Source organism: Nestor notabilis, unplaced genomic scaffold, assembly GCF_000696875.1.
Source record: "Nestor notabilis isolate BGI_N333 unplaced genomic scaffold, ASM69687v1 scaffold16684, whole genome shotgun sequence".
NCBI classification, from domain to species: domain Eukaryota; kingdom Metazoa; phylum Chordata; class Aves; order Psittaciformes; family Psittacidae; genus Nestor; species Nestor notabilis.
In genome coordinates, this window is record NW_009926186.1 from 16,642 (window position 1) to 30,990 (window position 14,349).

Sequence of the window (14,349 nt, forward strand, 5' to 3'; positions counted from 1 at the left end):
AATCTTAGTATTTACAGGAAGAGAAGACTAAATAGGCAGAAAAGTACTAAGTTTCATGTACATATTGTAAAGTTAAAAGCCTTTTCCCGGTAAATTCATATTTCCTACTATAATTTTTCTGCCTGCAAAGCATTTTAGATTGTGCCTTCAGCTTTTCTCAGGAGTTTAGGGAGCAAGTTGTACTGTCACTCAAACCTTTCCAGCGGCCACTGGCTTCACTGCTGACAGAACAAGGTTTTCATTGTTAAGCAGCACAGGAAATCAAACACTAAATAACTACAAACACTTGGGCACTAATACAGGCATAAGGGGAAAAGAAAGCCCCACGTGAATGAAACAACAGGTGCTAGCTCCTTACCATTGGTTTTTGTTGTGATGGGCCTGGCATAGCTACACCACTACTGGTATTAACAGCTTTCTTCGTCAACTGTATGTACACGTTCCCATGGTCTTTTGAAACCAGGCAGTGGTAGAGATCATCATACTTGACTTCGAGGAAGATGGCATCGCGGTCTGTGTAATCACCACTCTTCAGGAAATAAACAGCTTTAGATGAGATGAGAACACAGTAGCTGTCTATGTTCTCCACTGCTATAAAGCTGCAAAGACGGGAAAAGAAAAATGAGTCACTTGAAGCTAGAACTAGTAACCTAACAAATGTCTTCTTCACCTGTTATGTTTTGTGACCTTCGAAAGTCATTCTCTCAAAAAATTAATAATGGTACATGTACAATTCATCTGTATTTAAACTGTTCTAAAAAAAAAATCAAGCTGATGAAGTACCCTCTCATCCAGTTAGAAAAGATGATGCTGTAAATCAAATATTAGCACTACATGTCTGGCTTCTAGCTCTGGACATTAAAAGGGCATGTAAAAATATCCTTTAATAAGGTTTAAGAAGAGTCATTTCCTCGGAAGTCATAATACTGAAGCTTAATTGTAACTAACTTCAGTTCCAGTGCTGATATGTGAAAGGTTTTCGACATTTATGACAAGAGCATTATCCTTCTATGCACTGTAAACCTGCTGTGCTTCCTTTTACCACACACCTCCCCTGCCTTTAAAAACAAAAAAAACAAGTTTAACCTGCTGCCTGGATCAGTAGCTAGAAAAGAGAAATTAGCTGTTTAACATGGGGGTGAAAGGTTAAGCAGCAAGCAGGTTTCCCCAGAGAGATTAGTCTGAGTGATGAATAGTAGAGGTAGAAAAGAGCGAGTCCAGAATACTGAGAATTATGATGGCTGAAGAGGTAACAAAAATAATGTGACACAAAAAATAAAACCATAAAGTGAAGTAGATAGGTCACACACACGCTTCTCCCCCACTTGTCATTTACTACTGAAATGAACCTCATTAGCGGGGTTTCTGAAATGCTGAAAGTTCCAGAAAACTAAATATGAAGTTACATAACTGTGGAAGACTGCTACATAGAGTAGTAATGCTCCATCAGCAACCCAGAGCAGCAGAAGCATAGCTGTAAAACTAAGATTCTTCTGCTGTCAGGTAGCTTCAAAAATGACTATTTTCTGACCCGTTGCTTACACAAGTCTGCTGTTGTCCTGACACTTTGTGCAAAATACTCCACTGGCTCTGAAATTAATGGAATTTGCTCATACTCGGGAGGTTTTGGGAGATAAAAAAGCTCTACCATTTAAGTAACGCTTTGCACAAATTACTCTGAGCTGTATCCAGACAAACCCATCACTACAAATGGAATTTTAATAGCCAGAAATATTTCAAGGTCAGATCATGGTTTCTTTTTGTGGTGTAAAAGAATAATTCCAGTAACTTTCTATTGGTAGTTCTCTGAAAGACTGCACTGTGCACTGACCTTGTCTCTTCCTATGCCTCCTAGCCCTGTCAGCTCACAAGTGCCCTTGCTTCCATAAACTTGGGAAAGGCAAACATACTCCTACAAGTCAACAGCTTACCCTGTCATTGAAGTGCTAAGAAGAGCACAGCCTTTCTAATTAAAAAAAGGCCTGTAATAGACTGTGCCCAGCTCTAACCTTGGATAAAACTGTGGGATAGGAAAATTGAATTGTGCTCCCTTAAGTAAAACAAAATAGACAAACCCATTTATTTCAGGTTTAAAAAAAAAAACCCAAAAAAACAAACAAAACCCCCTGAGGTGAAAGATGTTAACACAGTTACTGAAATTAGCAGCTGCTCCTCAGTTTTCCATCAGGAGTTCAGACACTTCGGGGTAAGGTTTTTGTCTTGGAAATAAGTAGGATGGAGAGTGATAAGTGTCACAGAAAACTTAATTTTAGAAAGAGAGCAGCATTATAGCCTGCAGAATAATAGTCTTGTTCTTTAGGACAGACACATAAAAGCAAATACAGCATTTGACAGAGGTGCTAGCTTTGCCTTAAGTGAGGCCTCCACAACAGGAGGAACCAGAGACAACTTCATGGCACAGTGACTTGTGCCGCCGCTTCTCCAGCAGAGGAAGACTGAAAGGTGATCACCAGACACCCCAAACGCTGTGTCTCTGTCTCCTGCTGCAGTCACAGGGAGGCTGAGAAGCTTGCGGTGGTTTGGTGCACCCACAACAGCAGCACAGCTGTTCTCCTGATGGATGGGGGGATGTCCATGAGGAGAGCTGAAGCCTGCAAAGCTACTATAACATTCAGTGGAAGCAACTGGGTAATGGGGCTGTGGGTTTGTACTTCCTCTGTAAGAACAACAGATTTTAAATCTCATTTTCCATACAAGATTTTTACTGGTGTCATGTATGTATTTTGAGGAATGGAAACAGAGGTCAATGATTTAATTGCAAAGCATAGAAACATTAGCTGCTCTGTATTCAGGCTCTACATTTTGTCCCAAGTTTGAGTCATGCATCATTACCCATTTGCTCTTGCCAACTGTTACTTTCTTCTCCATGTCCAGTTCTCAAAATTGGTATTTAACCTTTTAAGATACTACTTCAAGATACTACTAGTTGGTTTTTCTTAAACCCATATTTCTGCACTATTATAAAGATCTCAAATTAATAAATGAAAAATTAAATGAAACATGATCCAGTAGAACAAAGTAGAAGCAACCAGATCTCTGGGGAATTTGTGGGGTTTTTAACAACATCAGGAAGTAATTACACAATATTTTCCAGAAGTGAAACAGCCAGCCTAACTGGAAAAAAATGTGGAAACACTTAGTTAGAACAGTAGAGCAAGGTATTAAACCCCCTTTTATGGATTTAACTCTGAAGGAAAATATGCAAATAATCAGGTCTTTAAATGTGTTTCTGATTATGATGCTAGGATAAAAGAGGCATAATTTTGTACTTACTTTCATGACAAGAAATGCTGTTTTGTCGTTGAATGATGTTCCTAATGGTGAAAGTCACAGTGAATGAACAGCGTGACTCGATGACAAAAGCCCACTGATCTGCTTATGGGTGCACTTGCTAAGAGCTGGCAATGCTTTTGGTCACAAGTGGCTCTCTTTCACTTTTCCCTACCTAAGGCCCAGACTGTATATGCATAATGACACTTAAATGAGATGAAAACAGGCTAAGAAGGGTGTGAGATCACAGGGCTGCAAGCAAGTAGCAGATTGGATTCTACCTTCAGCTGCCTCCAAGAGCCTGTAGGGTGTCTTTTGTCTGTCAGAGCCTGACCATCGATACTGGTGAAATTAAGATATTAAAAAATAAAGCTGCAGGTTGTTTTGGCCATTGCCTGTTAACAGCTCAGGAACAACATGTACCACAGGTGTCCAAGTTAGTGGCTTTCTAAATCAGAGCCGCCTCAGAGCGCACTGTGCTGGTCGGTGGTGGTCCATGTTCTGCTGTCATGGATCACTAGCCACTCTCCTAGGCCTTGGGCTGTGTGGAATGGGACAGAGAAGGGAAGAGATACCGGTAATGCCTGGATGAATGCTACACGGAAGAAGAGCACAGGCTTGAAACACACACTTGTTTTATCAGTGGAGGGTCGGATATGCATTATGCTTGTTAGTGCTTCTGCTGTGCAGCTAATGGGTATCAAGGGAAAACAGACAACATGCATGTGCATGTGGGTGTGTAAAGCAGTTTCAGTCCTTCTTCCCCAAAAACATGAAGATACAATGGCAGCAAACATGGATGGGGCTTGGAGCAACCTGCTCTAGTGGGAGGTGGCCCTTGCTCATGGCAGGGGGGTTGGAACTAGATGATCTTAAGGTCCTTTCCAACCCAAACCATTCTATGATTCTATGAAACATAACTTCTTAGAGTAACTTAGTACTTACAACTCATCTTGGATGTTGTCAGTCAGTTTGAAGAGCTGTTCTTGTCCTTCTGCTTGACTTTCTGAGTAGCGGGGCAAGAGCCCTTGCGGTCCCCTGCAGCAGCGGGGCTTCCTCACTCTCTCTGCTCGTGTCCTGCGTGCAAAATAGACGGAGAAAAATGACTGCAGCACTTTTCCTTCCACTTAAACCTGTCAGCACACAAAGTTTTACTTACTGTGAAGTGTGACAAAGAAATACCAGGTCTTTGCAAATACAGCAAACAGATTCTGTAATAGTTGATGTGGAAAATGTGATGTCTGTTCATCTGGTTTTACATGTCAAAGAAATGTCTCCCAATTTTCTTCTTCAGTTAAGGGGCAGTGTGCTAAATTAATAGGAAGAAGCAACCTAAGCTGAGTGAGGACACTGTCTGCAGATTTGGGATCTACTTATCAGCACAGTTCTACTGATCTGTTTCTTCTCACTGCTCTATAGAAAACAAGACTGCATCAGCCTCGATAGAGCTCATGTTTATTTCAAAGCATTGAACGGTTATGGAAATAGGAACATGCAGCTAAGACAAAAGAAAAATCCACATTAACTAGATGGTTCTGCAGTGGGTTTTGCATAACACCTTTCCTGAGCATCTATTAAAAATGACAGTAATAAGAGACACATACGTGTGGCCTAATAAACATCAGAGGTCGATACTGGCGCCGGTGCTGAAGAACTGCAAGGCAGGTTCCTCCCTTAGCAGTATTTTGTTAAAAAATAATACTCTGAATTCGTGTAAGCTTCTGGAACACCCCTACCCCTGAAGAACTGTGTTCCAGGCTGCCTGCTTTATTCTCTGTCCATTCGCAACAGCATCACCCCGGGTCTGCTGCCTGCTTTCTCATCTCTCTGTCAGGCTACTGCTGTTAGGAACTTTCCAAGCCAAATGCACCAGTGGTGATTAGTGCTCTCCACTTCTATCTTGAGACTTTGTACTGACCCTGTGCAGTGAACTGCTCCCATCCTTTTCCATCAAAAGACAGGACAAAAATCCCATGTTAGGACATGTTTTCTTTCTAAGCTGCCTGGCACTAGCACACAGGAGTAGCTGCCTTCTAAGCTTTGCTTTTTGCAGCTCTTTCCTCCGGAGCCTTGTTTGTGTGTCACCTTTCCTTTTCAGCCACCTTGTCCCAGACTTGCAACCCAGGTACCCTTTTACCATTTGTTTTCCTTTGAGTCTTTGACACCTTTGCCTTTCAATGGCAACAGACTGAGGGGGGGAGTTTGCCCCTTCCCTTTTTGGCTGCAGTGAACATTACTGGAACACCATCTCTTGAATGTCATTCATGACTCAGTATCACATTTGCTGCTCTCCCGCTGCGTGATGGGCCTCTCGGTGTTTTGGCTGTCCCTGCTCTGTCTGGTACCAACAAGGCATTTTGCAAACAAGGTTTAGAAGCCAAAGATACTGACTTTGCAGCACAGCAGGCGAAAACATCATCCAATTTCTTTTTTTAATAATTATGACTATTTGGTGAGTTCTGGTTTTGTTAATGAGGTTACTGCATCCCTGACCTGCATAATGAACCCCAGTGGCTCAGAAGTAGCTCTTATCACTGATCCTCTTGGAAAGAAACCAGGAGAGACAGAATGCTCTTGACTTCAACTTCAGCTGAACTATGGTTATGCTAAGATAGAAAGTCAGTTTGTCAGCAGGGAGGATGAAATGAAAATTCTCCAACTAAAAGAATGTGAAACAGAGCAAGGGCTACAGAAACCATAACAAATGCTGTCGTTAATAGTGCCAGTAATATGTTGTTAGTCAAATTTTCAGTTTTCCCTCTGCTGACAGATGTTCTCACTGCTACCTGTCCCACCGCACTGCTCTGCTTTTGGCTAGATGTTCATTCATTAATTACAGCGTTATGCATCTAAGCTAAAAAATACCAGTCTGAAAACTGCAATTTGCTGCATAAAGGTACTTAGTATTACTTGTACTCTTCCATTTATAGCCTTTCTTGAATCAGGGTTACCTAACCGCTAGATGATTTCTACAACCCAGGGATGACTTCAGATTATTCTGCAGAGTACCAGCTGCATGCAGTGGTTAGCATTTCACTACTAAGTACTATGACTTTGGAGCAAGTCACCTCTCTTGCCCCTTAGATTTTTTAGCTATAACCAGGATCCCAGCTGTGCCAGGTACAGTTGTATGTTACTGTTTCAAACCTACACCAGAGGGGAATAAGTGCCTGCTTTACCTATTGGATTCTTACGAAGTAGTAAACAAAAGTATGTGCTTACTTCATGAAATGCAAAACGTTGAGGAAAAGGTCCAAAGAAATTAAAGGGCTCCAACCAGTGTAATTCACTTCTCGCTGCTTGTTCTACTTCCTAACTTGCAAAAACAGCAAAATGGTGAAGTTTCACTTAGCCAAGAAGCCCCCACAGGCTGTAAACCTCTACAGCACCTGTAGGTTCTACTGACAAACTTCAAGAGCCTGAAGTGTAATAGAATAGAATCATTTAGGTTGGAAAGGACCTTTAAGACAGAGTCCAACCATTAACCCATCAGGTTTCTCTCTCAGTAGTTTCCCTTCCACAGCAAGTCAGATAATGTTGTTGTTGATTAACTATTTGGCCAATCAGTAACTTTTTAATTGGGCACTTTTCTTAGGATGCATTCAGGAAAGTTGGGTAACTGTTCATATAGGAACTAGCACCAGCGCTGCAGAATGGCTTTTACATTAGCCATCTTCCAGACAAATGTTAACTGTGTGGCAGCACCATGAGAAGAGACAGCTGAAGCACTGCGGGAAAGACTCCTGTAAAAAGGAGGCAAGAACAGGGCCTTTTAGTCAGCCCTGTTCTGGAGAAACCAGAACGTCAGCGAACACTGGTTTGTAATGTCTGGCTCGGAAGCAGGTCAGAGAGCACGTACCAGCAGTGGACGCAAAGGAAGAAGTATTTAAGACTACAGTGCTTACTGCCCCCACTGCCCCTCTGTGCCTAAGTATTCACCCTAGTGATAAAAGATAATCCTCACCTTAGTGATAAGGTCAGCTGCTTTCAACCAGGTGCCACTAGCATGAGCATAAACTGCACTGATTTAGTCTATCACCCCCTTGGCAAATTGCTCTGTTTGGTCTGGACAGCTAAAAACATTCCAGGCAACTCAATTTTTTATATCTAAAACTTTGTTCTACTGTCTCAAGTTACATTCTGTAAATAATAAGCAACACTGATGAAATAAAAAAGCTGCAGATTTGTAAAGCAGGCGGTGGTGTGCCCACATCTGCGTCACATTAAACATGCACTCACCAGATTTGCTGATTCTTTCTTAATAAGCACACAAAGGCAACACAAGACACAAATGCCCTCATGTCTACTAGTCACAGCAGGGAAGAGTGCTGCTGAATGAAGACACAAAGAGATTGGAACTGCTGTCAGAAGGTTGAGGCACACACTCAGTGCTTCGCTGTTCAGACCAAGCTAAACGCTGGAGAATCACTGCAGAAGACTCCAGGCACAGTAACAGCAGCTCACGGTGTTCCCTGGCTGCCTTCTGCACAACACCTCACACAACTCCTGTGAGTCTGCTGTTTTGGAAGCAAACAGATCACAGAGGTAAGGAAGTTGTTCAGGTATTACCAGTGATAATTATTTACCAACTGTGACCAAAAAACTATGCAAGACATCACGTTTTACAGAATTGCTTATTCTTGTTCCTTCACTACATGTCACCCTGTCAGGTTTACACTGTCAGGTTTGTAGATGTGATTCTTGCTGAGGTGCATAAATACACAGTGGCTTTGAAAACAGTAACTGTTACTCATCTTTTAGGCATTTTGGACCTAAAGAATTTTCTCCAAGTGTAGTTTTGACAAAACCATTATAAAAATGAAAATTAGAAACTATCAAACTTTGTATAATCACAGATGACAGTCTGTGAAACAAAACGCTGCACTTGTAAAATGATATTCAAATGTCTGTCTTTCATTTCCCTGGTATCACACCCAGAATTCAGAATATTCAGAATAAAGCAACTTTAGGAAATTTAGCAATGTCTCCTGAGAAAAAAAAGCAGGAAGGAAAATCCCAATGTCCAACACAGTCATCACTACAACTGTCCATTTAAAACATGTATCTGTGGGACTTCTGATCTGTCCTTGTAAGAGAGCAGCACTGGCAACTACAGACCTGAACAAAGAGCCCAACTGCAGCATGGGTACAGACCTTGATCCATGATCAGCAGAGCGCAAGGATACCCCAAATCCTGCACAAACAGCTCTCAGTGCCAGGAGATGCAGTTCTGGTGCCTGAAACCAGTATTTAATGGAAGAGGCTTCACCTGCTGTACCTGTACTGCCTGTCTGGCACCAAGCCTCGAGTCCGTTCTAGCTGCAGACACCAGTGGGCAGATCAGCCAGATGGGCCCTCCAAATAGCTCTGTGGCTACAGGGCTCTGCCCCACGCTCTCCGGCAATGATCTCCCCCAGTGAGACCCAGTTCTTACGGCCACAGCTTCTAGCAACTGTCATTGACACAACACATTCATAAAGGTGTTCCAGTTTAACCACCTCATCACCCCAGCCCATTCAAAGCAGTAACTTACTGGTTCTGGTACAGCTCAGATTCTGTCAGTGTTTCCATTGCAAACTTGTTTTTTCAGGTTTGCATAAAATTTATTGATGAAAGGCTGTTCTGGGCTGTAACCTGGCATTCAGACTGTCAGCCTGGGAACAATTTCTATCCCTTGAAATAATTATAAGCTAACCTCAGTTCAAACAAAGGAAACCTGGCAGGTTAATAGAAGCCTATGAAACAACTCCATTGCTGGTAGTATTTTCAAGACGTAATATCAAACCTGTTACTTACTTGGCTCTGGAAAAAGTCTGCTTCATAAACACAGTGAGTGCTTTGTCTAAGGAGACTTTAGTGCAGTTCAGACCTTAAGAAGGGACTTGCTTTGGTAAATTCAAGGAGGAATGGCTTTACATCTTCTACCACAAGACAGGCAACAACTAAAATACCTGCTGCAGTTACTGGGGTTCAGAACTGGAATGCACCTGCAGCCTTAAGTACCATCATCCCATACACATCATGTCAACAGAACACAGAATGAACACAGTACTTGTCTCACAGACGTCTAATGGGAGGACTCAGTGTAAAGCATACTCAGAAGTGACTCAGAATCAATTAAATGCCAAACAATATACACCTTAAAAATGAACCTGAGAGTTCAGCCATAACAGCAACAAACTACACTTGATGCAGTCACACCACAGGGGCATATGGAAAACAAACATACGCCACTTCTGATTTGGTCTGGATTTCGTATCACCCCTTTGCTAAAAATCCACTGTTTCCACGATTCTGTTTCAAATAACAGAAATAACCCTTGCAGTAAGTGGGAACATCCCCTGAATTTACTGAGCATAATGGGACAGACAGCATTGGGGTTTATGTGCTAGTTGTCTGCATCTGAGAGCATCAAATGACTTGGGCCTAACCTCAGAAAACCCCCTGGCCATGTAGGTTTCATGTGGCTCTGCTGGCGGAGGGGGGGTGCTGCATTGCAAAGGGTTAAGTGCAGTTGCCTCCTGCCCAGCACTGGACTTCAGGGGAGCAGTTCCCAACAGGTAGATAATCTCTGGAAGACCTGGCTCCTGAACCCACAGCTCTGGCCCGGCTCTGATGGAATTCACTCACTGGCTCGGACACAGATACATTTAAGATGCATTAAAAACACACGCAGCGCAGGCAGCCCGAGTGTTGGATTTGGCATTAGACTGTCTCAGCTAGATGCAAGAATGTGTAAAATCATGAGCCAGACAGCTCCCTGCTGATCACATATCTGAGGAAGCTTATATGCACCGTTTATTCCAGCAAATGCATGGAATATATTGTGCTTGTTAAACGTGTTCCCAAAATGCTAGTTTCAGGCAGAAACATGCAAATAAATGGTGCCTAGGGTTAAAACCTCCCACTTAAAGTCAAATCCCTCCTCTTCTGAGGGATCTACCAGCTCAGATGCTCAAGACCTTTATTTGACCCAATATACCTTCAGGAGAACTGCAGCATGCTGAGGAAGCAACTGTTTATCATGTAGGCCATTCCTGACAACAGAGGGATGCAGCTCTTCTTCCCCTTCCCCCTTTCCTTTGCATACAAGGTCAGAATTATACTGAAAACTGTTTCTTGGGTGTATGATTGTGTACAACCTCTTTGGGCTTCAAGTTCAAAAGGAAGTGAGAGGAACTTAATTGCAACCTCAAGCACCACTTCTTTAAAACCAGCAGAGCAACAGCTGGACTCACCCAAACAGCAGATTCTTACAGTGTCTGTTACAAATCCAAGATGTGTGTAAGTTGTGTGTGCCTGCATCCCAGACAACCGCATGGCACTTCCACCAGCCACCCTGTGCATCCTTTGGCACTTCCTCCCCCCTCTGACTAATGTCTGTCCAGCAAATAAACGCCTTTGCGAGCACTTTGATACCATCAAACTTAAGGAGTTCACAAAACGTAACACTGCAATCTCTTACCTCTATGTCCCAGACTCTGCCTGTCTGTGCATCACAGTGATGACAAGAGTTGTCACCTTTAAGTTTCCTGTCTCAAAATGTATTGCAAAGTGCTCCCATTCACCTCCTGATGCAGAATAAAAGGTACAGTTCTTAGCAGGGTTTTCTTGCAAAAGCTGAACATGCACTGGTGAAGATGAAAAGTGCCCAGGGCCATGGCATTATGGTGCCTCAGGGCACTGGGCAAGGAGGACTTAAAACTTTTGAGTGCAGTCTGCTGGCAGGTAGGGCAGTGGAATAGATGGAGTGTTGGTCTAACTTCTGTACTCATGTTTATAATGGTCCCCTCAAAACCCATCAGTGCTAATGCCCATGTGTTGTAAATGCAAACACAGCCACTCCACTTGGAGTGTAACAGGAATCTTTCCTTATTGTACTCCTGCCTTCCTGGGAAAGCACAATCTGCTTTGGGGAAGAAAGCAAACAATCAAACCAGGACACCAGGGGCTAGGTGTGCATGAAGAGCTGTATGAAAGGAACTGTGACGACTCCATGTGTTTTCTCTTCAGACCCTCTTTTAGATACTTCTCAGTATAACCAGGGCTGCAGCCAGCACAGCAGAGTCCTCCAGCACAATCTTCACCTAACCAAGAGCTACTCCAAGAGTTTGTTTTGCTTTTTAAAGTTAGCAGTTGCAAGAAAATTCAAATCAACTGTCTGTACTTTTACAGAACTGATACAGAGCACTCCACATGTTAACAGCAACATTAGGTGAAAAAATTATCTATAAAAATACCAGCCACATGCTAAATGAGGTGACATCAAGGCAATAAATAGCTCCATCTGTATGAAAGAGTTTGCAGAACAACCCAGAAGACATCTCTGAACTAAGAAGTAACTCTGGGTGAGGTAGTACTGGGAAAAAAGGTGGGTTGGATTGATTTTTTCTTTTTTAAATAAAACTCAGTTTTCTCCGGTTTTCTTGGATCACTTTATAAATCTGCTGCACGCTCCAAATCACACACACATGGATTTTTTTTTTCCCCCCAAGTAAAGAAAGTTGAAGGTTTACATTTTTATAGCAATGTGACTATTTCTGAATGGCAGCCGTATATATTACATGCAGTGTGAGAGGGTTAAACAGGACAGCCTCAACTCTTTATAAACTTTTGCCCTCTGGATATGTACTCATTGGCTGCTGTACAAGACTTGAGCTGTATTACACGCCTTAACGATATGGTTCAACTGTCGGTCAGGCTTGGGGCCTGGCAATAGGCCAGACCGCAATCAATGGGACACAAACCTCCCCCTTTCAGATCATCACGAAGGCTCATATTATCTCCTTTTTGTCGTGCTGGTTAAATTTATGGAGCAGAACCCCAAAGCTGCATTCCTTGGCTTGGGCCGGCCCACGCGGGCCTCCCTTTGTTTGGTACTGTAAGTGAGGCGTGCTTTGGAGGATTGCAGGGTTGTTAGTTCAGGCACTGACTGTTTGCTCATGACTGAAATGAAAAGAGTTCAGTGGAAGGGCAAAAGGACAGCACAAGTGTAAAACCCCATCCCAGCAGGCCCTGGGCTCCCATCTACAGACGCCGGACTAGGGCTGAGCAGAAAACCTCACAGCTAATGACAAAGGGAAGGTCTGTCTAGAAGCAGGTGAAGAGCCCAGCAGCACCTTAGCACGTACCTCACCGCAAGGTCCCTCGCTTCACGTAAGCCTGTAATTACTACGTAAATATGAATCCTGAAATACTGCTTAGAAGTGGAACGTGCTTTAAAGCGATGCTCTAATTTGAAAATAAAACCTGTCAGTACAAACAGTACCTGACCAACCACCTGGTTTAGTATTTCTACCATTTTAAACACATGGAGTAACCTCAAAGAACCTGATGCCTGGGTATTTATTCCTGGGAGGAGGACGTGGCAAGTGACTTTAGTAAGACACAAAACTAGTGGAAATACAGTATGTAGAGCAGATTTTCATTTTGTATATAACAGACATTTCCTACATCTCTATATTCGGTCTCGGAATGGAAAAAGCCCGCTTGGGAGCATGCTCAAACACTATCTACTCAAAGCTTTATCACTGTGGTAATTCAAGGCCACTCCTTGATACAGGTCAGAAAATTAAGGATGTAAAGAAACCTTTAACATGATCTCAGGTAAAATAATCTGGAGTGAAAGCAAATGGAAAGACAACCTGAAAGATGGTGTTCCGGATACATGCAAGAGAAATGAACACATACACGGACACTCCCAAGGACTTACCGGGCATGTGCATAACACAAGGCACCCGTGTCCTCATTGCTCCGTACAGATGTTGTCTGTGCTCACCTCCACCACCACCAGGACTAAGAAAACCAGTGCCCAGAAAGCTGCCCCAGCCCCTTCACCCCTGTGGCACAAGCGGTCGTGGTGGGTGCCCCGGCCAGCAGCTCCTGCTACTGCTGCTTTAGAAAGGAGCAAATACACAAATGCTGGTTCCTGTTCCACTACACCAGTTTCATCTTCCCTGCTATTTTTATGAACTGAAAATACTAGTAAGAGGGCCAAAAGATATTATAAAAACCCACAGAATGTGCATTAAGCTTTTTTCAGGTCTGGGGATCAAGTCTGACTGGTTCAGTGCAGTCTGGTGATTTGTCCTGGTACATTCCAGCAGCCACGTCTGTTTTGAATAAAGCTTTTGTTCGTTTCTGGTGCACATACACTTTCAACTTATCCCACCTAATTCCAAGCAAGTAGATTTGTGAATGGAAACTGTGGATACTTTATTGCAAGGTCTTGGGTGACTTTCCAGTTTGTTCTGCTGACGCTAATGCATGAGCCTCATTTTTTCTAAGTCTCTCCAATTCCACTCCAGGAGATGCCACTGCAGACTTGTTAAATCTGCACTGCTCTCCAATTATTTCAACCCAAGAAAACTGCTCCATAGAATACACCAAAACAGCAGCAGCATTTAGCAAAGGGCTTTCCAAGTAAGGAAGGATTTAAAAAGCACATGAATGCCAGCAACCAGGAAACATACAGCACAGAAAGAGGTGTTCCTTTCACTTTTTGGCCTTGGTGACCAAAAGCTTCTGCTGAAATGTAAGATAATTTGACAAAATGTGCAGATTTTCAGGGGAAATATGTTTTTCTTCCTGTCTGGATGCATTCCTTTGAGTCAATGGCTAAATACTGCCCTTTAACTGTGGGCAAGTGCTGTACCCACACTGTCCATTTCCAGTGACAGGAGCTTATGTGGCTCCTGTTCCGAACTCATCCACAGCAGCAGTCCCAATTAACAACAAAGCCAGGCAAGTTCCTTTACCCACTGATGGGAACATACTTGCCTCTGGTTGTAACTTACCAAGTCACTAGTAAATACGTTGGTTTTGTGGTGACTATCACAGTGAGAACTCTGTATTCATTCATCTCTTTGAGATTATTTGTTGCTAATAACGAGTGGACATCTAAAGGAAAGTGCAGTTTCACATTTTATCCTCATCTAACTACTCAGCATTATTCACTTGAGTTTTCACTCTCCCCTCACAACGTTCCATTCCAGTGCCTCTGTCCCTTTCTGTCCTTAACCAACAGCCTGAATGTATCCAGGGTATCCTTCTGCCCTC

At 42.9% G+C, this 14,349-nt stretch overlaps 1 protein-coding gene across 1 annotated transcript in view; it reads right to left on the bottom strand.

Annotated features, from left to right (window-relative positions):
- The window catches only part of LOC104404883 (vacuolar protein sorting-associated protein 13D-like), a gene marked incomplete at its 5' end in the record, with an annotated part of 46,704 nt that overhangs the window by 704 nt on the left and 31,651 nt on the right, over positions 1-14,349 (bottom strand). The window contains 2 exons of the mRNA XM_010013417.1: positions 359-599; positions 4,237-4,368. Coding sequence (XP_010011719.1) covers positions 359-599; positions 4,237-4,368 — 373 coding nt within the window. The remainder of the gene's footprint in view (positions 1-358; positions 600-4,236; positions 4,369-14,349) is intronic.